Source organism: Lemur catta, chromosome 15 (assembly GCF_020740605.2).
Source record: "Lemur catta isolate mLemCat1 chromosome 15, mLemCat1.pri, whole genome shotgun sequence".
NCBI classification, from domain to species: Eukaryota; Metazoa; Chordata; class Mammalia; order Primates; family Lemuridae; genus Lemur; species Lemur catta.
Genome location: NC_059142.1, coordinates 5,978,506 through 6,002,420, shown reverse-complemented (window position 1 = coordinate 6,002,420; position 23,915 = coordinate 5,978,506). Strand labels below are relative to the sequence as shown.

The 23,915-nt window shown below is 47.5% G+C and overlaps 2 protein-coding genes across 9 annotated transcripts in view; one reads left to right on the top strand and one right to left on the bottom strand.

Moving 5' to 3' along the window:
* Positions 1-7: 7 nt before the first annotated feature.
* ATPAF2 (ATP synthase mitochondrial F1 complex assembly factor 2) lies at positions 8-19,939 on the top strand. 5 transcript variants are annotated; one of them, XM_045526892.1, is made up of 10 exons: positions 318-342; positions 8,791-8,931; positions 11,187-11,231; positions 11,462-11,607; positions 13,159-13,256; positions 14,622-14,749; positions 14,850-14,930; positions 16,721-16,833; positions 17,353-17,468; positions 19,238-19,684. In XM_045526892.1, exons 4-10 carry the CDS (start codon positions 11,562-11,564, stop codon positions 19,373-19,375), a joined length of 720 nt encoding a protein of 239 aa, XP_045382848.1. In that variant the 5' UTR covers positions 318-342; positions 8,791-8,931; positions 11,187-11,231; positions 11,462-11,561; the 3' UTR covers positions 19,376-19,684. The 5 variants fall into 5 exon arrangements, with proteins under 5 accessions (XP_045382844.1, XP_045382845.1, XP_045382848.1 ...); XM_045526889.1 differs by lacking the exons at positions 8,791-8,931; positions 14,622-14,749 and adding an exon at positions 7,672-7,765 and having other exon boundaries at positions 266-342; XM_045526888.1 differs by lacking the exons at positions 8,791-8,931; positions 14,622-14,749 and having other exon boundaries at positions 8-342.
* Positions 3,575-23,915, bottom strand: part of DRC3 (dynein regulatory complex subunit 3) — a 53,350-nt gene continuing 33,009 nt past the window's right edge. The window contains exons 13-15 of one of the 4 annotated variants that reach the window (XM_045526885.1): positions 21,446-21,577; positions 20,962-21,075; positions 3,575-3,614 (exon numbers count right to left, since the gene is read on the bottom strand). In XM_045526885.1, the coding sequence (XP_045382841.1) occupies positions 20,962-21,075; positions 21,446-21,577 (246 nt within the window). In that variant the 3' untranslated portion in view covers positions 3,575-3,614. Of the gene's footprint in view, positions 3,615-16,174; positions 21,099-21,445; positions 21,578-23,915 lie in introns of those variants that run through there. The other 3 variants (XM_045526884.1, XM_045526886.1, XM_045526887.1) reach the window with 3 other exon arrangements.

The following is a 23,915-nucleotide window of genomic DNA, read 5'->3' as shown; positions in this document are numbered from 1 at the left end:
CGGGGGGGGGGCGGTGCGCAGGAGGCGCGCGCTGGCGACGGCTCGCCGTTGGTATCATGTGGAAGATGGCGGCGTCCAGGAGAGGCTGAGAGTTCTGCAGAGGCAGTGAGATTTCCGTACAGCCCGAGCGTGCGCCTTGGGGGTCTCTTCGTTCCGTGTTTTCTGCTCCCAGGTTTCCCGCCGCGCGTCCTCTCAGGCCCTCGGGCGCGATGTGGAGGAGCTACCTACGACTGCGGGACCCGGGGCGCCGCCTCCTGAACCGGCCCGCAGGTGGCCCCACAGCCTCCGTGGGGCCCGGGCCAACCCACCCAGCCCCGGCCCGGGCCTACGCGCCCCCGACAGGTGAGGCCAGGACACGTGCTCTTTTGGCTGGGGGCCGAGCAAGGCTAAGGTGGGCTTCAGGCTTAGGTTGTGCAGGACAGGGTGACCGAGGCAGGTGTCAGGCTCATGAGGTTATTCAGGCCAATCGGGTTTTAGTGCAGATGAGAAACCCAGACAAGGGCAGGGACGACCCGAGGGGACACAGCGCATCACAATACGTGACAGTCATTGATATTTGGCCCATGCAGCTTGTCTCAAAGGTTAGGGCTCTCCTCTCTTTAATAAGGAAAGCAGGTGTCATCCTTGTTTTCAAACGAGGAAGTTTGGGCTCTGTATTAGGACTTTGCCAAGGTTACAGAGCAGACTCGGTGAGAGATGTGTGGAGGGCAAAGGCCAGCCAGCATGACTGTTTTCTGTGTCCTCAGTGCTCAGCACAAGACCTGGCATAGTAGGGGCCTAGAACCCAGGCCTTCAGTCCTCCATCCCCGGGTCGTTGTAGGTTTTGTGGCCCTCTCTCCTACCAAAACCTCTGATATCTGTAGCCTTCTCTCCTAAATAGGAGTTGACACCCTGCCTCCTTCCTCCACCTCTGACTCTGATGAGGCGTAGATGAAGGTAGTGGCTCTTTCATTGCTGCTGGAAAGCGGATTAGGACAGGGGCGGGGAACCTTTTCAGGTTGGAAGGCTGCATTAATTTAGCTGTAATCAAATAAGACCACATTCAAGAGACTTTAATTAGATATACTTAAAAAATGTACATTATTTTGTAAAAATCTAATTACTATGTACTTAATAATTTCAAAAAATGAAAACTATTTGTTAATTTTAAAGTTAACTAACTTTTTAAATGACTTTGTTTTATCTGCTTTTTGTTGGAAAGTATTTGAATGTTTGGTTGCAGCATGGAGGTCCACAATTTCAGTTGATCTTCTAGACAGGTATCAGTCATTTGTGACCTTAAGGGCATCTTGATTTGGGCTAGGTAGGAGAATGCAGATTCCCAGCAGTAAGTGGTTGAAAAGCAAGAAAGCATATTTCGGGAATGTTGCCACAGGGGTGGGTATTCTACTGTATTTTTCCATATTGCAATTGGATCTTTCTCAGCATCAAACAATGACTTTAAAATGTCATCTACTGAGAGCTCAATTAATTCCATCTGTGGTTTTTAGATGCCTTGGTGATATCAACTAGGTGAGGCTGAAATGCTAATTTGAGTGTGATGTGATGATTCTCAAAGTCAGTGAAACTTTCATTGTGTTTTCCAATTAATAGGTCTATAACAGCTGTGTATTCTTCAAATGATTTGCATATATTATCCTGCTCATCAATGACTTTTGGTAACTGGGGAAAAATATTCATCCAAAATTTCCTTTTAAAGAAGTGTTTTGAAAAAAGATAGCTTTTTTCCAAAATGCTTGGATTTTTTTTTGCCACATATCATATATAGGCTTAGTTTTACCTTGAAAAGAAATATTCAAGTCATTTTGATTTGACATATGACACAGAAATGCTGCATTCCTATAGAAATCTTCTTTCAATAATTCACATTGCTGGCCAGGCGCGGTGGCTCACGCCTATAATCCTAGCACTCTGGGAGGCCGAGGCGGGTGGATTGCTCGAGGTCAGGGGTTCTCGACCAGCCTGAGCAAGAGCGAGACCTTGTCTCTACTAAAAATAGAAAGAAATTATCTGGCCAACTAAAATATATATATAGAAAAAATTAGCCGGGCATGGTGGTGCATGTCTGTAGTCCCAGCTACTCGGGAGGCTGAGGCAGTAGGATCGCTTAAGCCCAGGAGTTTGAGGTTGCTGTGAGCTAGGCTGACGCCACGGCACTCACTCTAGCCAGGGCAACAGAGTGAGACTCTGTCTCAAAAAAAAAAAAAAAAAAAAAAAAAAAAAAATTCACATTGCTGATTCTGTTCTTTATAAGATTTAACTATCTGTTATCGCAAAGATAAAATTTTGGCTAATACCTGTCCCTGTGATATCCAATGCATGCTATTTTAGAATGATACTGCAAATCTACACTGAATACCTCCTCTTTCCACGTTAGCCTCAGTTACAAAACTAAGGATGCCATGTTGCATTTGCAAGAGTATAGTTAACAATACATATAACTTGTTGCAAAGTGCCACTTAAAATCGTAGCTTTAGCACAGAGATTTTGCTGATGCAAATACAATGAAAAGAAATGAAAGCACCTGAATCTGTTAATACTTTTTTTATCTGTGCAATAAACCCTTCATGTTTTCCTGTCATGGAAGGTGCACTGTCTTTACATACACTCACTAAATTTACCAAATTCAGTCCAACTTCACGGCATTTATCTTGAAAGTTGTTGAAGATACCTGTTCTCAATGTTCTGTAGTATCCAAGTCAGTAGTATTAGTTGATTCATCCAAAGAAATTGAATAATATGTATTTTCCTTTTGAAGTATTGCATGAAGTTGTTCTGTTAAGTCGAAGGCTAATTCATGCTGAGGATCGATCAGTTATGGTTCTCCTTGAAAGAGGCAGTTGTTTGTACTTTGAAATGTTATTGGAGTCTAAGCATCCTACAACTTCGACAATGCATTCTTTCACAATTTCTATTAATACATCCCTGAATGGCTTCCCTTCCCCCCACCCCACCCCCAGTATATAAGCTACTTTGTAAGTTGCTCCAGTGGCATTATTTCCGGGTCTTATTGCTGCTTGAAAGAATTGTCTTTACTTTTCATCTTTTAATTTCTACAGTATAACCTTTTGCGCCTCTCCCTCTAATTTGAAATATTTGTGGTCCTGGCCAGGCAAAGTGGCTCACATCTGTAATCCTAGCACTCTGGGAGGCCAAGGAGGGAGGATCACTTGAGCTCAGGAGTTGGAGACCAGCTTGAGCAAGAGCGAGACCCCATCTCTACTAAAAATAGAAAAAAATAGCAGAGCATGGTGGCATGTCCCTGTAGTCCCAGCTACTTGGGAGGTTGAGGCAGGAGGATTGCTTGAGCCCGAGTTTGAGGTTGCATTGAGCTATGATGATGCCACAGCACTCTAGCCGCGGTGATAGAGTAACTCTATCTCAAGAAAATAAATAAATAAATAAAATTTAAAAATATATATATGGTTGTGGTCCTTATGAGTGTTATAATGCTGATGAACATTGAATTTCTTTAATGTTGATATTGCAGTATCACAAAGCAAGCAAATCATCTTATCTTTAGCAGAAACAAGATAGTATTGCAATTCCCAATCCTCATTAAAAACTCTGTTTTCTTCCTTCGGCATTCTCTTGGTCTTCTTTGACATGATGGGCTGTTAATAAGACAGAATGAAAAAATACTGTCAAGCTGTGCAACTATTCACAGATTCCACTTCAAACAGAAACACAGTGCACCATTGTCAAAAGCTGGTAACAGAGTAGCATAGTCGATCCCCATAAACTCTTGCCAACTAGCCTCGTACAGTAGTGGCACCAGTCATGTGGGGGAAGTTAGAGCTAAATCATGAGCATAGCAGCTGCCAATTTAGCCCTCATGGCTTACTAATGTTCTAATTGTGCTGGCCAATCTGGGAGGATTATTTCGTTGAAACTTATTTTATTCTTTGGTATTTTTAAATGTGTTCATTTTTAAAATAAAAATATAAAAGATGAACAAAAATGTATTAATACAAATAAAAGGATTTGTTCTGTAAAATTTGGATTCAGTCAAAAGGCTGCACTTAAGGACCTAGAAGGCCACAGGTGGCCTTAAGACCACAGGTTCCCCACCCCTGGATTAGGGTAAGAGTAGGAGTGAGTCACTTCAATGAATGAAGAGTATTAACACTCCTTCCATTCAATTAGTCTTTCTGTGCTGGAGGCAGGAGACACAGTGGTCTTCAAGACAGACATGGCACTGAACTGAATGATGTTCACTGTCAAATGCAAAAGATTATAATATCCTGATTAAACAGTAGCTTATAATATCCTGTGATAAGGGACACACAAAGGAGCACTTACTCCCATTTTAGGGGTGTTCAGGGTCTAGAAAGGGTCTTGGGTGAAAGGCATTTAAGTTGAGCCATGATCCGTAAGTAGGAGTTTGGTGAGAAGGAGGAAGAGTATTGGGTATCTAGAACATGCCTAGAGGTGGCAGCAAGGTATTAGGGACCTTGCTGTTTACACTGCCTGTTTTAGGAAAGCCAGTTTAGCATTGTGGCAGGAGTACGTATCTGGGATCTGATGCTGGCTAAAGCTCTGAAGTACTATCTATGTGACCTTGGGCACGTAAACTACTGCCTCATTTTCCTCTGTGAATTGAAAGACTAGGTTGCCTCTGAGGGCCCTTCTTCTGGCTGGTAAATTCCATAACTTTATACAAATGGTGAAGGGGGTTTGATGCAGGAGGGGCTGTTTCACCTTTCAGAGTTCAGGTGTAGGGCCTGGAGGTGGGCCTTGAAGGGCCAGTAAAGAAGGAAGCAGGGTAAGGTAGCTCTGGGGGGACCTGCCCTCTCCTCTTTCTCTGGAGAGAGAGGGCAGGCATCCCACTACCTGAGTGTATTAAAAAAAAAAAAAGAAGAAGAAGATGGAAGAGCATTCCAGGGTGGCATAGCACAAGCAAAGGGGACACATTCAGGAGTTAACCAAGTTGGCAAAAGCAAAGGGTTAGTTTAAGTTGGTGGATGCTCACTTTCCATTATGGTGGCACTTGATCTACCGTCTTCTTTTCCTTTCTATTGCAAACGTACTAGTTTAGGCTCTTGGAAGTACCTACCCGGTACATGGTAGGTAGTCAAATATGAAAGAAAATAGGAGTGAATGAATGTATGAGGCCCAGTGAGAGGGAGGTGCACAAATCAGGCCCATGTGTGCTCTACAAAGACCTTACCAGTTGTGAGATTGTGTGTGTGTGTTTGGAGCAGTGGAATATTAATCCCAAGTGGGTCCTTTTCAGTCAACACTTCAATTGGTAAGCTGATTAAAGTTGGCCCCTTAGGAATGGCTATGCTCCGTTAGCCAAAGGAGAAAAGGAGTTTAGGAAAGGGCCACCGAGGTGTCAGAGGAGATGTTACGGCAGGGAGACCTATGTTGAGGCTGTTGTGGCAGTACCGTTCTATACCAGCTTATCAGAAATCTATCGACTGCTTGGAGTAGGAGGTGTTTTAGAGAAACAACATATCTGGCTGAGTGCAAAAGCCCAGTAAAGTCAAGGCTGGAAGTCTTGTCTCTGCCATTTACAAGTTTGTCTGTCACCTAGACAAGACATTTACCTCAGAGTCTCTACCACCTCTGAGGCATTAGCTGCCTTCTCATCTTCATAGGATAGTGGTGTGGGTCGAAGGAGATTATGTAGTCTGTAGGTCAGGGGTCCAGCCTGCCACCTGTTTTTTAAAATAAAGTTTTATTGGAACATAGCCATATTCATTTGTTTACATATTGTCTATGGCTGCTTTCACTACAGTGGCAGAATTGAGTAGTTGCAACAGAGATTGTGTGGCCTGCAAAACCTAGAATATTTACTGTTTAGCCCTTTATAGAAAAAGTTTGCCAAGCCTTGCTCTAGATACAAGAGCATTTTGGAAAATTGTGTGTTTATGCATTTGGCCCAAAGAATTTTTAAAACAGCTTTATTGAGATATAATTTACTTATTGTACAATTCACTCATTAAAGTGTGAATATAATAGTTTTCAGTATATTCAGAGTTATGCAACCATTACCACAATCAATTTTAGAACATTTTCATCACCCCCAAAAGAAATCTTTACCTTTACTTTAGCTAGTATCTTCCTTTGCCCCTTCCATCCCTCCAGCCCCAGGCAACCACTGCTTAACTTTCTTCCTTCATAGATTTCCCTATTGGAAATATATAATACAATATGATCTTTTTGGACTTTGTCACTTAGCATAATGTTTTTAAGTTTTATCTATATTGTATCCTGTATCAGTACTCCATTCTTTTTTATTGCCAAATAATATTCCATTGTTTATGGAATAAACAAGTATAATGACACATTATACTTGGTCATTCACCCATTGATGGACACTTGGGTTGTTTCCACCCTTTGGTTATGAATAATGCTGCTATGAACATTTGTGTACAAGTTTTTATGTAGACATATGTTTTCATTTCTTTAGGGTATATACCTAAGAGTAGACTTGCTGGGTCAAATGGTAACTCTGTTTAACTTTTTGAGGAACTGCCAGACTGTTTTCCAAGGTGGCCGCACCATATTACATTTCTAGCAGTGTATGAGGGTTACGTTTTTTCCACATCCACCAACACTTGTTATGGTCTTTTTAATTATAGCCATCCTAAAGGATGTAAAGTGGTGTTTCCTTGTGGTTTTTTTTTTTTTTTTTTTTTTTTTGAGACATAGTCTTGCTCTGTTGCCCAGGCTAGAGTGTCGTGGCGTCAGCCTAGCTCACAGCAAGCTCAAACTCCCGGGCTCAAGCAATCCTTCTGCCTCAGCTCCCTGAGTAGCTGGGACTACAGGCATCCGCCACCATGCCCGGCTAATTTTTTCTATATATTTTTAGCTGTCCAGATCATTTCTTTCTATTTTTAGTAGAGACGGGGTCTTGCTCTTGCTCAGGCTGGTCTCTAACTCCTGACCTCGAGCGATCCTCCCGCCTTGGCCTCCCAGAGTGCTAGGATTACAGGTGTGAGCCACTGGACCTGGCCTTCTGTGTGGTTTTGATTTGCATTTCCCTGGTGTTGAATGATGTCCAAGCATCTTTTCACAGGCTTATTGGCCATTTTTTATAATTCCTTTGAAAAATGTCTATTCATGTCCTTTGGCCATTTTTTAATTGAGTTATTTGTCTTTTTGTTATTAAGTTATAAGAGTTCTTTATATATTTAGACTGAAGAATTTTGATAACCTGCAAATGGTTGGAGCTGCCTTAAGCTAGGATGGAGGGTTGCCCCGAGTTAGAACTTCAGCTTTAAGGCCCGCCAGATGGCACTGTTTTAAAAGATAAATGTGTTGAGAACACTGAGACCAGCACTTCCTCTTCTTGGTGCATAGTGGGAGTTGTAGTTCCTGAGTCTTTGAATCTCCAAAGAGAAAGCCAACCCGGAAATTGTGACTGGTAGGATGATCACTCACTGGTCTATAAAGACCAGGACAGGAGGATTGTAGGGGGATGTGAGTGATGCAGAAAACTGCTTGTTTCTTTGTATGGACTGAAGCAACCTCATGGGAAAAAGGGACCCAAAGGACATTAATTTCCAATTCAGCACTCTTCACATAAGCAGTTGTTCTCTGCTTATATAGCCTGTTTTCTTGTGGCCAACTTTTTAAATTCAACGCTTTTTCACAAACCCATTGCTTTACGTCGTTCACAAAATTGTCTCTTAAAAAGCACTATGTGTGTTTTTGCCATAGATGTTCTCTAAAGCCACGGTCCCCAACCCCTGGGCTGCAGACAGGTATTGGTATCCGTCTATGGCCTATCAGGAACCAGGCTGCACAGCAGGAGGTGAGCAGCAGGCAAGTGCACAAAGCTTCATCTGCGTTTACAGCCGCTCCCCATCGCTGGCATCACCACATAAGCTCCGCCTCCTGTCAGATCAGGGGCAGGATTAGATTCTCATGGGAGCGTGAACCCTACTGTAAACTGCGCATGCGAGGGATCTAGGTTGTGGCTCCTTACAAGAATCTAATGCCTGATGATCTGAGGTGGAGCTGAGGTGGTAATGCTAGTGCTGGGGAGCGTCTGCAAGTGCACATTATCATTAGCGGAGAGGTTTGACTGCATGATAAATGCAATGCACTTGAATCATCCCAAAACCAACCCTACCCTCACCCCCAAGTCCATGGAAAAATTGTCTTCCATGAAACTGGTTGGGGACTGCTGCTATAAAGGGAGTGATTCATGCTCAAAATAGACCCTGATCATATAAAGCTGGGCTGGTTTTTTTTCGTCTTCAAAGATGGTATTCCCATTGATGTTGGCTAACCCTGTATTCACTGAAAATATGGGTGTTTGGCAGGGTTCTGGTGGTCTCATGATTTGCCTTACGTGACTCATGATCTTTGAGGGCCCAGGTGAAGAACTTCCGTCTTTTTGACATTGTTGGGGAGCATAAATCCCACCAAATTAATTGTCCAGATCGTGTTCTTGCTTACCTATGTGAACCCCTTACTTGGCTCCCTTTGCCCTCCTTGCTGAGACTTCTATGTCCCTCGGTCCCCCTAGAGCTGTCCCCCCCCACTTCCCTCTCTGAGCATCTCTAACCATTCCCTGCTGGGTAGCCAGTCTTGTCCTTCTGACTGTCTTTCTAGTGCTCCAGAACTGCACTCTTCCTGAAGCCCTGGACCTTCATGTAAGCTGTTTCTTCTTCTGGAAACTATTTCCACAATACCCACTCCAAAAATGAATCAATAAAATAAAGTTTGGTAGCTCCTGCCTCGTCTTCAGGTTGCCTATTAAATCTGCTTGGAGGCCTTCCTTCCGCCCGGGACGAGGTCAGGCTTCCCTGGTATGTGTTTCCATCCCTGCAGGTGCCGTCACCGTCACAGCAGTCACCTTACTGGTAGCCTGGCTTGGTGTCTGTCTGCCCACTACACAGCAAGGGGCTTGAGGGCAGAGGTGAGCTTTGCACACATCCCATCCCCAAGACTCATCACACATCTTGGAACGTGGTCAGTACTCACCAAAGTTTGTTGGAAGACAAGTTTGCCCCTCTAAGTGTCAGCGTCACTCAGGAGAGCCCCTGTCTAAGACGCGCCTATACGTGCACCTGCCTTCTCATCTGAGGCCGGCAGCCCTTGGGCTCCTTTTGCCCTTCTGCTGTATCTTTTTCTGCATGGTTTTCTCCTGTTTTGAGCAATTTTGGTGGCTCCTTCCCTGCCCCTCCACCTATCGCACTCCTTTCTAGTCTTTTCTTATTCAGATACAGAGGTGGGCCTAGCCAGCGAAGCAGAAAAAAGACTTCTCTCGCAGGAAGCCTAGCTGTCCGGCCGCTTTCGATGGTTCAGACTGTGCCAGCAGGTTCTGGCCTGAGTCCATTCCTCTGCCCCAGGTCTCTGGGGCCTGTCTGCCGGGCCTGAGCTGGCAGTGTGCTAGAGTGTTCACTGGCATGTTGTGCTCTCTGCTCTTGGGTCTCCTGAGTCATGAGATCATGGGTCTCCTGCTACCATGGGAAGACCCTTCCCCTACTGTTGAGTCAGAGCTCTCAGAGCTCTTCCCAACTTCCTGCCTGGCCTGGCTTTTATGTGTGTTGCCCAGCCCATGTGTTGGAAAGCACAACAGGTGTGGTCTAGATACCTCCGTCCAGACCAGAGAGGGGAAAGGAAGCCTCCAGACCCGTGTCTAACTTGCCATTTGAATATGACCAGGATAGCATGTAAAGGAAATTTAAAAGCAGTAGGTTGGTGCATTTTGTGTCAATTTTGGTATCAAATAAATATGTGAGAGAATCAGTGTTATGATTTCAGACAAAGGTGGTAAATCATGCCATAGTAAGACAGCATCATCTTCGTGGCCATATCTGATCACTTCAAAAAGAAATTTAAACTCCATAAAGATAGGGATTTTGTCTGTTTTATTCACTGTTGTATCCCAAGTGCCAAAAACAGTGCCTGGCACAGGGTAGACATACAGATATTTTTGAGGAAAAACAATTTGGGCCTTAGTTTAGTAAATGCAACCGTGGAATGCAGTTCTGGTCCCTCTGTCTTTAAGTATTAATGATAACAAATGAGAATGATGGGAAACACTGATATGACATAGAAAACATAAAAATAATGTTTGGAGTAAAACCAACCAGACGCCCTTTCTCCTCCATTACCTTCCCCCCTCCATGCACACACACCAGGTTCTTCTGAATTTTCATAGTCTGTTTGAATTAGTGAAATTTTAATGTAAGCTTGGTTGTTTTTTTTTTAAGCATTAAAAGCAAACTATTTAATTAATCTCCTTTTCCTCCACATGCTGCATCATTATTTCCAATAAGTAACTTCAGTTATTGTCTCTGAAGGCTTTTAGAACCCAATGAATGTGTAAAAGAATGAAAAAACAAGTGAATGAATGAAGGTTTTGTGTTTGTCACAGATGTGAGAGACTGAGTTATAGTTTGTAGACTCCAAAATGTGTCCTGTTTATTCTTTAGTAGTTGAGGGAATCTGCATAATTCCTTATGAAGCGCTCTTGGTTTTTTAATCCCTCCAGGGTGAAAGAGGGAGAATATGTTTATAGTTTCATGTAAGATTTTATTCAAGTTATTTTCAAAAGAAAACAGAGGACGCAAGATTTTCCCCTTCTTAAAGGAAATGTTTAGAGTTGCTGTTGAATACACAAGCAAGCTGGTTAATTAGGTTAATTAATTGGAAAGAGGGGGTGGGAAATGCTCCTGGGAGCTCTGCTTCCTGCCTGCACACCACACACATGCACACATGCATGCACACCCGCACAGGCACACACATGCACACACAAACTGGCTTTCCACTCACCTCTTCTTAGAGGCAGCAGAGTCTTGCCTGAAATGGGTCTCTGGCTTTAGCTGCAGGTGAGGTGTGCTGCATGGGGGCTGCACTGGTGGTAGGGGCAGGTGGAGGAGCCTGCTCAGATGTTAAGGCAGGAGGGGCTGGGAAGTCTGTCAGGCCACACAGTCTGCAGCTGGTGCTGCTCCTGATCAGACTTGTCCCTGAGCTGGGGGACCAGTGTCGGCATGACCAGCATGTCCTGTTCCTCCCTCCCAGGAGATCCAATGCTCCCTCCTCCAGCTTCAATCAGAAGCCGTTGATTATACCATGTAGAGTAGGGCAGACCTTGAATGGGGATATGAAAATCAAGCCAATCAATCAGCATTAGCAGTAATGATACAAGCTGGTCCTGTCGCTTCCTGAGCTGTCTCGCTGTTATTTTAAACTGCCTTTTTGAAAAATCTTTCTTACAGAAAGGAAGAGATTTTATCAGAATGTCAGCATCACACAGGGTGAAGGTGAGTGTCTGAAATTTTGAGTGCCTCTTTTTTTTTTTTATGAATGGTTGGAAACATTTTTCATCTTCAGGAGGTTCAGTGGTGAGATTATCCTTCTTGCTTTTGTCAAATATGTTTCTGTAAGGGACACAGACTTGTCTTTGTCTGCACCAATTCAAGTGGCTAAATATAGGAATGGTCACTCAATTCCACTTAACAATCCCTGAGAGTTTTTCATTTGATCTTTCAAGGTGGCTTTGAGATAAACCTGGACCACAGGAAGCTGAAAACTCCCCAAGCCAAGCTCTTTACGGTCCCCAGTGAGGCCCTGGCCATCGCAGTGGCCACTGAATGGGACTCCCAGCAGGACACCATCAAGTACTACACCATGCACCTGGTAACAAGTTCACAGTGCAAACCTACACCCTGAGACCCGCCAGGGCCTTCCTAGTCTACGTGGCAAAGATTCAGACTCCTTTCCAAATTCTGACGAGGCCCTGGAGGCCGGGCTCTGCCTGCCTGGGCTCCAGGGACACTCACCTCCTCTCAGTCACTGAACGTGCCAAACTCTTTCCCTGCTGGCCAGGCCACCTACAGTTCCCTCTGCTTGGAACGCCGTGCTGGATGGCTGGTTTCTCCTCTGGTCTCAGGACAGATGTCACCTTTGCTGACTGCCCAGCTCTCTTACTTTCTATTACAGCAGCTGGTCATTTGTTTCATCAGCACTTACACAACTTGTAATTGTCTGTTTTGTATTTGCACTTTCATTGTCTGTCTCCTCCACTGCCTGGTAAGCAACAGGCGGGCAGGGGCCACTTCTGTTTTACTCCCCAGTGTCTAGATAGCCCCTAGCAGGAAGTCTAGTTGGCACTCGGTAAATAGTGGCTGAATGTAGGAACCACTGGAGGCAGATGGGTGAATGAGGAAGACCCTCCATTTGGCCAGCCCCTCATCCACACAGAGGGGCTCACAAGGGACTAGAGCTGACTGGGGACAGGTGGGGCTATCCAGACCCCTAAGGTCTAGCTTCTGTGGCTTCTAAACTGCAACCTTGGGCAAGTTGCTGCCCCTTTCTCAGCCCCATGTGCCTCATCTATAAGAGGTGATTGATGACAGTATCTACCTCATGCAGGTGTGATCAGGAGTGGATGAGATGCTGCATAGAAAGTGCTGGGCGTGGTTCCTGGTTCCTGAGTGGGCACTCAGTCGATAGAGGAGTTGGTTGCTGGCTTCCTGGTCATGGCTGTGCTCAACCTTTGCAAACCCAGCTGGGCTTCCCGTCAGCATGGCCTGCTGAGGTGCCAGCCTGCTCCTTGACTATCTGATGAAATTAGGGCAATTAGGGCAATTAGGGGTATAAGCTAATAGTTAGAGTAACCTAAGCAACCTATTATTGACAATGTAAATCTGGAAAAATAATCTTGATCCCAGCTTGCATGGTTCATTTCCTTGTTTTCTAAGGTGTTAAGGGGGCCAGCTGGTGAAGCTTTTCAGTCAGATTTGACTGCCATACTGATATGTGTCCTATTTGCTGTGTTTGACGATGTACTTAACCTCTCTGGGCCTCAGTTTCCACATCTCTCAAATGGATATAATAATAGTACCTACTGCAAAGCGTTGGTCTGAGGATTAAATCAAACACACTACAGCCTGGTAGCAAAGAACATGCGACCTTGGGGAAGTTCACTAATGCTAGGGCCACTGTGAGGCCCCTCCGGGGCCCGTGAGCATTCACACAAAGCATTTAGCATGGAGCCTTGGCTACAGCGGACTCTCGGGAGCTGTGCTGCTGCCGTGGTGTGCGGGCACGCGGGTGGAGAGCTTTGTTTGGGGTGGTGCTGTCCAGTTCTCGCCATGCAGCTGTGTGTCGGATGCTGTGTCCTCAGGAGAGCAGGGCTTTTGCCTGAGCCCAGCAGGTGGTGACAGGCGCTTTCTGCCTTTGATTCAGACCACATTGTGCAACACATCCTTGGACAACCCAACCCAGAGAAACAAGGATCAGCTGATCCGGGCGGCTGTGAAGTTTCTGGACACAGACACCATCTGGTAATTGACAATTAGATAGGCATTCCGCTTGGATTGAGCGAGTCCCTGGGGCTGTTTTGCCTCATTTGCCCAGACGGTTATCAGTGGAAGAAGAGGCAGACCCTTTCTGTTACCTCACAGGGCAGGAGGGCGGCCCACTTGACGTGGGCACTTGGCTGCTCTGCAGCCCGCTGGGGGAGCCTCCTCTTCTCCAGCCCAGCAGCTGCTCCTTGGGCTGGGGTGGGCCGAGGGGGTGTGTATATAGCTCTTGCAGGCACCAGGACCACAGGGGTCACTTGCTAGTCCTTAGTGGGGCCCATGACCTTGGACTTCTGCCCACAAGCAAGGTCTCCTGTAGGCATCCTGTCACTACAGATGTTGATATTCAGGAGCTGCCTCCCCCGGTTCAGAAATCTCCTCTTGTTCTGTGTTTTTTGGCTAAATGGTCAGTGATACTGAAGGAAAGTTGGAGAAACAACTGAAGTGGTTGAGCAGTGCCAAGCCTGCTGGCCCGAGTGCTCCAGGATCCTTAGTCATCTCACCATGACACAGGAAATCAGCGCTGACGGCAGGGGTGGCCCACGGCCAGTGGGAAAGCTCACTCCTTTCATTAGGGTCACTTGATTGTAGGGAGCAAGATCCATTCGACCTAGCTCAGGCAAAAGGAAGGGGGTTTCTTGAAAACTATTCAGGGATCCTGACAGGAAATGAAGGACAGCTGGGCCACCCGGATGGGAGGTGGAAGATGAGATGCCGGAGCTCCTCCCTCTGCCCCACCGGAGCAGCGGAGTGTCAGGGCAGGAAGGTCTGTCTGCTTATCTGCTCCTCACGGCAGCGCAGCTTTTCCTGCACACCTGACCTCTCTCCCCACTCTGCTTCCATGAGACTGCGGCTTTCCGAAGTGCCCACTTGGGTTCCCATCTCACGAGACCTTGCAGCTCAGCTCCCCCGCAACTGACTCGTCTCTGTGTTTGTTGGCCAAAATAAGTGGCACAGCCTGGCCTCTAGCTTGGTCCCCTCAGGTCAGGTGTCCATGCCAGCAGCCACATCCATAGCTTACAGCCAGGAGGTGGGTATAAGCAGGCAATTTGGCCTGTGGCCAGGGGCATCGCCTCTTGGAGGGGCTGAGGGTCGGGCGCAGTGGTGTCTGGTGCAGTGTTCACACTCAGCATCTGAGGGTCAAGTGGGTGTGGTCAGGGTTGCAGCTAATACACTGGATCTGCTTTAGAATGGCTGGAACATACAGTGCTGCAAGCTTGGGCCTGTCAAATATTTGGGGGTACTTAGGGCACTGGTTCTCAAACCCAAGCTTATATTAGAATCCCCTGGAGGGCTTGTTACGATACAGATTGCTGGGTCGCACCTCCAGAGGTTCTGTTTCTACAGGTGTGGGATGCAGCCTGTGAACGTGCATGTCCAAGAAGTTCCCAGGTGGTGCCGATGCTGCTGGCCCCAGGGCCACACTTTGAAAACCACTGCTTTAGGGAAAGACTCGTGGGACTGGAATGGTGGTGGTGAAGTTTTTGCTGTTGCCCTTTATGTTTTTCCTTTTCTATCACTAAATAAAGAAATTGTACTTTTTTATTAATGAAGGTGATTTTTACAATGAATTAGCTACAGGGTGGAAGAGCCAGAGACATTAGTGGAACTTCAAAAGAATGAGTGGGATCCAATCATAGCATGGGCCGAGAAAAGGTAAGATGTGAGCCTTGCAGAAAACACTGGGTACCAGCGTTGGGCAGGGTCGTGGGGTCGGGTGGCCACACTGCACAATCAAAGCTCTTAGCTATGTCGGCTTTCTGATTTCAGCATACCCTTGGGATTCCACTCCCCTCAGATGTTCAGGGATTGGGTCACCTTGAAAAAAATGTCCTCAAATTCATTTCAGCTGCTGTGCACTGAGCACCTGATGTTGTGATGCACACTGAGTAGGGGCAGCTCTGTGTCCTCAGTGAAGCACCAGAGTCCCCAGGCCACCTTCTTCCAGTGGGTCAGAGCAGCAGTGTGGATTTGAGTCCCAGTTCTGCCACTATCAAGCTGTGTGACTTTCGGCTAATGAGTAGCTCTCTCTGAGCTCCAGTTTCTTTGTCTATAAATGGGGCCAATAATCCCTACCTCCTAGGGTGTTGGCAGGAGTAAATGAAATGAAATGAAATGTGCTTAGCATCCTGCTTAGCACACAGTAAATGCTCAGATTCTGGCAGTTACTTTTATCTTCATCACAATTACACGATTAAAGAAAATCACAAAACTGTGTATGATACATGTATACATGGGGAAGTGTGGATTGCCTCCTGCAGAACTGTGGGTGACGCCTGTGGTCTGTGGTTTCTAGGAGCTGATGATGTCCAGTATTTTTCCTTAATAGGAAGACTGTTGACTGCAAAACTGAACAGACTGTTGATATGGTGGCAAAGTCAATTCAGTTTCATTTCATCCCAAGGGAAATTTGGAAGGGCTGGCTTTCATGGCACTACCTTGACCATAGTATTCATAAGCTTACAAGGTGTATTTCTTGGTACAGCATTTTTCACAGAAGTGCTGTTGTCAATCTGCCCCACTCATTTGCCACGTGTTGCCTGAGTGCTCGCAATGTGCCAGGCATCCTTGGGATTTAAAGGAAAAGAAAGGCAAAGCCAGTTTTCTGAAGGGTCAGACAGCAGTACTGTGTGCGAAACATGACAATACAATGTCATTTTGGAATCTAATGAAATATAACAATAACTTAGGTGCTCGGAGATCTTTGCTGTGGTACAGAGTCGTCAAGTTTTTGTGGCAGTTGAGATATCCCCTCCTTAATAGTTTACATAAAAACCTAGCCATTTCCCATTGTCAGTTTTGTATTAGAAATTTCAGCAAGAATATTTTTAAAACAATAGAAAAAAATCAGTGATATGGAAGAAAATTACAAAAAAAGTTTTTACTTTTTTTCTGTTTTATATAGTTATTATTCTTGAAAATGTATCTTCTCTTGAAGAAGCTCATGTCCCATAGATCACAGACCAAAAACAATGCCTTGTTTATTACACAAGCTTGATAAATGTTTGAAAAAAATGATTGCATGATAAAGGACATATACAAACATTCTTTTAAGGAAAACAGTCTTTAAAAGAAATCTTTCACGCCCTCAAATGTGAAAAACTTTTTAGAGAGGTTTAAAAAGCATGTAGCCTAGAGTTCTAGAGATTCCAAGGCAAACGAATTAGCATTTCAGGCAGCTGCGTGTGACTGAGCCCCTGCTCATATGACCCATCAATCATGCCTTCATTCAAGGCGGTTTCTTGGTCCTCTGGGTTTGCTCTTGGGGGACGGCAAATCAGGTCAGGAGGCCACTAGCCACAGTGGCAGTTGCTGCTAGAGTCCTTGGGACTAGCTCCTTGGCCATAGGGGCACACACGTGCTCAGATGTTTAGGTCTTTGCTTCAGGTTAAAAGTTGTGCTGCTCTTAGGCTACAGCTCGACAGGGACATACCTTTTGCTTTCAGATACAGTATGGAGATCGGCTCCTCCACCAGCATAATGGGACCCAGCATCCCGGCCAAGACGCGAGAGGTGCTCGTCAACCACCTGGCATCTTACAACATGTGGGCCCTACAAGGTCTGTAAGTGTCCTGGGGTGCAGGGGTGGACATGATGCCCATCAGCATCTGAAACCTATACACGCCCTTCCCCAGGCACTCCGAGCTGTGGGGCAGTTGTGAGCCTGGACGCTGGCTGGCTCTGATGCTTCAGTCAGCACTCCAGGCCCACACTCTTCCAGCTGAAAGTTGGGTTTTGCCTCTCCAGCAGAAGTTTCAAGTTCAAATCTCATCAGCCTGGCTCCGGTCACATGCCCATGTGTCAAGCAATCACTCGGTGGGGCGGAGGGGGGCGTGCTGTGATTGGCAGGTTCAGGTCACATGTCCACTGGGTAAGAGCAAGGAGGATCACCCCCAAGGAAAACCAGAGTTCTCTCTCAGAAGAGTGGGCCAAATGCCAGCGGGGCCCTGGGACGTTCTCCCTCTCCCAGCCCTTTGCACTGGTCACTCCTGTCCTCTGCTAGGGCTGCAGGGACTCACAAGGGTAGACTGTAGCAGCCACCCGGTTTCGGGTTCTGACTTGGCTTATGTCCCCACAGGGATTGAGTTTATAGTGACCCAGCTCAAGTCCATGGTGCTGACCTTGGGCCTGATTGACCTGCACCTGACAGTGGAGCAGGCTGTGCTGCTGTCACGCCTGGAGGAGGAGTACCAGGTAAGGAGTGGCACTTCAGGTCCCGCCTTACCTGTTCCTGATCCAGGCTAACCTGGGGAGGGGTGGCTAACCCACCTGAAATATTTTTGTATACACTTGGCTTTTATTTCTTTCGTGTACATACAGAAAACAAAAGTGAGGACCAATAAAAGTATTGTCAAGTAGTAATAATTAAAAAAAAATAGTAAATGCCACTGCTGTGCTTGGCACTCCCCACACTGCCTCGCATCCTCTTCTGGATAGCCTGGTCAGGTGGGGGCTGTGGTTATTCCCATTTTACACAGGAGGAAACCAAGGCACAAGGTTGCATCTCCAGAAAATGTTCCAGCCTGGGTTTGAAGGCAGGTCTGGTGACTCTAGGGCCAAGACCTTCAGCCCCTGCTCTGAATATGGAGGTTCATGGACAGCTAAAGACCAATTGGGCTTGCTACACCCTGTAGAACAGGCCCTGTTGAGATGACTGACCCCATTTGTGCTCCCAAGTTGCCAGGCCTTCATACCCTCACATTTTATCTGGCTGGCAGAGGAGCACAGGGGTAGCTGCTGTCTGTACAGAGTTTTGATTTAGGTGGCTCAGAGTTAGGGTTTTGCTACACTCTCATTTACATTTTTTAACTCTGAAAATTATGGCAGTCTTTGTAGTCTTATTGTTGTTGTTCTTGTTCCTCCAACCTCAGAAAGTTAGTTGCTGTTATGAGTTGGCTCCTAGTATGATAAAAACCTATTTGTAATGTCAGCATTTCCCAAGTCCATGTAGTCTTCTGCTCAGAAAAATACCAGGGGAAAAACTGTTCCTGTTCAGCAGCAGTGGCTGGCTACTTTAGGATATCAGAACCAATTACATGGGAAGGGGGTGACTTGTGGGGCTGGTGGGGACCCAGGAAACCTAGCTTCGGGTCTGGCCTCAGCTTTTGACTGTGGGACTGAAGCCAGACCATCATTCTGTGTTGATCCTCCACGAGATGAGTAATAACCTAGATTGTGTATGTGATGGTATAAAATGAAAGTATAAAATGCTCTTCAGATGACGTATTACAGATGTCCCCATTGAGACTGGGCAGCCCAGTAATGCAGATAGCTTGGGAGGTGGGGCAGGTGCTGAGCTCCTCGACCGGCTGGAGCAGCCAAGTCAGGGAGGAGCCGGCGGGGTTGGGCTGGAGTTGCACTGATGTCTGGACAGCTGCACTGTGTTCCTGGGGCTCCTCCCTCTTGCTTTTAGGGCCCTGGAGAGAATCTGCAGCCTGCCCCCGCATGCAGAGCAGAGGCCTCTGTTGTACTGTGACTTCCCCAGGAGGCAGAACTGAAGCCACTGTGAGGCCTTGCTTGATTCATCCATTCCACCCCCAGGGGGACCAAGGGCACTTGTAGCCCATCATGGTGAGGCAGCTCATCGAGGATGACAGTCGAGAGGCTGCCTCATGCTGGCTTCCTGGTAGGATGAAGTGTGGGAGAAGTGAGGGCACACGGTCATGCCTCCACAGAGCAGTCCCACGGATGGTTCCGGGGCCAGCCTGCCCAGCAGTGGGCAGCCACTGGCCATGGGCCTGGACTGCTCTTCTCCCAGACCATCCATCCCCCGAGAGCACAGGTGCCTGCTCTGGCCACCTGGGTGCTCTTACCTGCTGCCTCCCCACCATGCATGTCTCACGTGTCTTGGCAAGATCTGAGGCTACGGCCCTCAGACCATCTATTGGGGTGGATGTGGCTCTGGCCAGCAGGCCGCCAGGCACCAGCCACTCGCCCAGCATCTTGTCTTGTCCTCCCCTCAGATCCAGAAGTGGGGCAACATTGAGTGGGCTCATGACTACGAGCTGCAGGAGCTGCGGGCCCGAACCGCCGCCGGCGCCCTCTTCGTGCATCTCTGCTCTGAGAGCACCACAGTCAAGCACAAGCTCCTGCAGGACTGAGGCCTGGGCAGCGCCTGCCCTGCACAACGGACGCGTACCGCTGCGGCTCCCCCGGCCTGCGGGGCTCCCCTCATCTGGGAGGCTCTCCTGACCCGGGGGGCTCCTCTGGCCTGTGAGGTCCCCCTCACCTGCAGGGCTCCTCTGACCTTCAGGGCTCGGCCCCGCTCAGCATCACCGAGAGACAGCCCTGAGACACCGGGCGCCGTCCAGGTCAGCCTGATTCCAAGGCAGCAGTGAAGGAAGGAGATGAGTTGTACCAGTGACTTTCTCTTGACCCTGATTTTATTAAATATTTCTCCACCCTGGAAACGTGTTGAGCCCTGTTTCCATGGGCGCCTCTGTGCTTCTCCATTCTTCTTGTTTTGTCTGGGCTGCACCAAGGTTAAGCAGCGTTATCTCCCGCGGCGCGTTTGGTATCTGCTGCCCGTGCTCGGGAACCTCACGCTGGGGAAGCAGCCGTGTCATCCACAGACAACTCTATTTGTGTTCTTCAGCCTTCAACCCGAAGACTTGTTTGGTTTTTTTTTTTTGCTGGATTTTAATCAAAAAATCTTTTGAAAGTGAGTCCTTCCTGGTCTAAGCTGGTTGTTTCTATTTTGTTCCTACTGTTCTAGAAAAAATGATTTACTCTTGAAAATAGAAAGTTGTTTCTAGGTTAAATGCCCTAACAGGCCTGGCGGTCACCTGATGTGCATGTGTCCATTCAGCTTCCACACGGGAGTCCTGAGAGTCCCCCTGACACGGCCACCTCCACGGTCCTAGGAGGCAGGCGCTGCTTCCTGGTGCCAGGCCCGGTGAGAGGGCAGTGGGGAGAGTGAAGGCTTCCTGAGCCCTGTGTCCTTGTGTACCTGAGTAACAAAATGGCCTCACCCCTGTTCACAGGGCACTGACCCCATGCCAGTTGCCTCCACGCTTCCCACATACTAGCCCTGAAACCCTTGATGTCACTCTGAGGAGGCACTGTCACAGACGAAGCCTAGGCTGCAGTGGTGACACGGAGCTGGGATGCCCAACCTGCACTCTTCACTTCTGGAGGGTCCTCAGGTCCCTTCGGCGAAGCTTGCAGGCGAAGGGAGCCATTGCCTCTGCCTTGGTGGGCGGGCCTAGCCCCCAGCACTGTGGTGGGAGCCACAGCCTCTCCTGCTTCCCTGCTCCTCTTCAGGAGAGCCAGCCTCCCTTCGCCACAGCTGCTGCCTGCTCTGACACACACCCCAGAGGAAATGGCGCTGGCCACGTCTGACGTTATGCCACTGCCAAGAGTCTAGCTGACTGCCAGCCCCCTTGGGAGTTGCTATTGTAGACGGGCCAACGACCTGCTGTTCATCTTGATCTTTCTCCTGTTCATACATGAACATGAATTTCGATTTTTTTTTTTTTAAGAATAGGGGAAAGGTGACATGGGTCCTTTATTTTTCTCTACATTTGTAAATTTTCCCAGGGGTTGGGGAAGAAGGGTGTTAGGGGAGTCATGGGTTGAGAAATTCCCAGTAGCTGTCTCCTGAGGCTATTGATGAAGTGTGTACACTTCCTCCTCCTGCTTGGCCCTGGTGCTGTGTTTTGAAAGGGACCCTGGGACCGACACGCACCTAGTCCAGGATGTCGCCGAACTCCAGGTTGTCTAGTTCACTCTGCATGTGGTCGATGTACTGACTGATCTCCTTTACTCGCTCGCGATTCCTCGTGGTCTCATCCCTGTGAATCTGGGGGGCAAGACCAAAGCCCACTGTCCTTAAATCAGATGCCTGGTTAACATCTGCTACCAAGTCCAAGTTGAGGGAAAGAAAAATAGTTCTTTGGGATCTGCGTAATCCCTCACTGACTGCAGAGCCTCGCCGGGTTCTGCTGATCTCTACATATTTGAGGTAGGAGTTGGAGAAATGATGAAACACATGGGTTTTAAAATCTCTCAGCAACATTAAGTCTTCAGTGTGGAATGCTACAATCCGTAATTTTATTTCTTCATTCCTTATTGAAAATGCTACACACTACCTAGGGAAGATTTCCACCTTCTTTCTGGCTGGTAGTTAGAAAAATTGGGATGCCCTGCTAGGATGGGTTAGCATTACTCACCTTGTCCACCACGTGTGTACACCAAGAGTTGATCCTGGTCACCAGCTCGTCTTCTCGATTGTCAATCTTCAGGAGATGGATGTCATGTGATGCCCCGACAGCATTAATAGTTGTATCTTTGTCGACAAAAAGCTGGTGAGTGAGAAGGATAAGATGAGATCATGCATGTCCTTACACCCTGAGGACAAAGTCAGAGCTAAATAGAAAAGGAACACCTGGGAGTCCCCTGGCTGTGTTGGCCACATGCCCAGCGGAGAGCCCCCTTTTCTACTGGTGCACTTATGCCAGCTCATCTTCAGGTGACAACCATGTCCCCGACCCGAGTGCTGGCAGGTTTCACGGGGAAAGGGCCAACTGGCGTCCTTGCATTCCTTATCAGGAGCATCTGCAGGGAAAAGGCGACGGCCGCCCAGGGGTGTCCTCGCTCAGGACGTCTGTTCTCAATGCTTCTCTCTCAGCTGCTCTCACGTCTGACTTGCCCCAAACCTCTGCCAGCTGGGCGGGAAACGTGAGGCTGCCCAAGGGTCTGGGGGCTGCTCTGAGGACGGTGGCCCCTGCAAACTGATGGTGTTCACCACATAGTCTCTCTACTGCCTCTCATGTCAACCAAATCAAACCTTGGATTCTCTTTGGGGTCTCCTGCCTTCTCTTGTTCCTGACCTTATTTGCTGCCTTGTAAAAAGCTGTCAAAAACAACCATCCTCTAATAGGCCTGTCTGTTGTAGGTGTTGACGCTGTGGCCGTTGTGTGCTGGAATGGTTGAAAATTGAATGGAGTCATTCCCAGAGCAGGGGAGGCCACTGAAGCACTTGGTAAGCAGCTGCTTCCACCTTGAAGCAGAGGTATCATACTTTGTAATACCAAGGACAGCAAAGGACCTAAATTCTCCATATTGTAGAGAGGACTGCAAGTGGAATGTATACTTGAGTTTTTTTTTTTTTCTTTCCTATAGTAGCAGTTAATGGTTTCCAAAATATGTTCTGTGGAACCTTGAGATGTTAATATTTCTGCAAAAAGAGTATTGTTTGGTCAAATACAATTGGGAAAGTCAGTACCCCTCAGGCCTCTCCTAAAGATTCACAGGCCACGCAAAGTATTCTGAAGGTGCTGCCAAGTCCTGTGGAAAACAAACCTTTTTAACTTTGTCTCTCTTGGTTTTCCAACTTATTTGGCCACAGACTTCTTCTCAGAGTAACGCTTGTTAATGTCTTGTGGGATGCTGGTTTTCCACAGAATCCCTTGTGGGAAAAGCCAAGTCAGCTCATGTGGGGAATGGGGGTATCTGGGGGACCAATTAGTATAGTCACATGGAAGAAATGACAAGAAGTTATTAAGTTCTTTCTCTGCACATGCAAGGCCCCAGGCCAGGCTCTGGGAATGGTTCACAGATGTGCAAAACCTGCTCTCCATGAGCCTGAGCCACACGCTCAGCAGTGGGTGTCCCAGTTACTTTAGAAATAGCTCCAATCACAACAACCCATTGTGAAAAGGTTCTCATCCTTCATTTTCAAATGTGGGTCGTAGCTGATAGCTTAAGCCAGGCAGGGAAGTCATCCCCCTCAGAGTTTGAATATATAGAAAGCAGCTTTGGAAGCTGAGGACAACAGAAACTGAAGTCTGCTTAGAAACATCTGAGACTAAAATTGGTTATGAAAAACCATGTGGTATTTGTAAAATACAAACAAAAGGAATCTGGTTTAAAGAAATTATTTAAAATGGAAGTTGCAAGTTGTTTCTGGACTTCAGGTGGCCTAGAGTGGCAGCTCCCTTAATTTTCCCTCTTACAATAAGTACACAGAAATTTTCAGGTAGAACATTCCGGATCCCCCTCCAGTTTCTGCAGGTTGAAAGCACTAGGGTAGAGACAGCAGCTGCTCCTGGCTCCCTGGGCTGTCCCAGCCTGTTCTTTGGTCCTCAAAGCTGTGAAGACACGTGTCTTTCAAAGTGACTTTTGAGAGTGGCACAGCTGGTGCCCCTCCCCAGGACCACTGCACCACAGAATGACCCAGTGGCCCCCTCCACCATAGACAAAGGAGCAACTTGGCCTATGCCAAGGGGGCCTCCTGGTGCTGGCTGGAATCCCATCACAGCTGCCCTATCCATGGACTGCTGGCTGGGTCAGACCACTGTCACTCGAGCAGACTCTCTGCGGACTCGAAGGTCCTCCCCATGGTCTAGGCCTGAGCACTGCCCTGCCCTTGCAGCTGGATGCCCACATGGATATTCAGAGCACACAGGCAGCATGTCTGCCCTCCCTGCCGACAGCGCTGCGAGGCCCTCCCTCCCCGGCCACTCCAGGCCCTCTCCTCAGCATGTACTCTCTGCGTTTCCTCTCAAGCTGGAAGGACTTGAAAGTACGGACATGGGACAGATTTGGCCTAAGTATGGCATGAGCTGGTAACAGTCGCTCAGCTGAACCAGAGGAGTTTTAGAGATAACCTAAAACGTGGTGTATGATATGCTCACGGAT

Bases quoted from the DNA above. Each gene is read 5' to 3' on its own strand.
- ATPAF2 (XM_045526888.1), top strand. From the start codon at position 210: ATGTGGAGGAGCTACCTACGACTGCGGGACCCGGGGCGCCGCCTCCTG. The intron at 13,257-14,849 runs GTAATTGACAAT...ACAATGAATTAG, and splicing joins CTGGACACAGACACCATCTG to CTACAGGGTGGAAGAGCCAG. The intron at 17,469-19,237 runs GTAAGGAGTGGC...TCCTCCCCTCAG, and splicing joins GCCTGGAGGAGGAGTACCAG to ATCCAGAAGTGGGGCAACAT.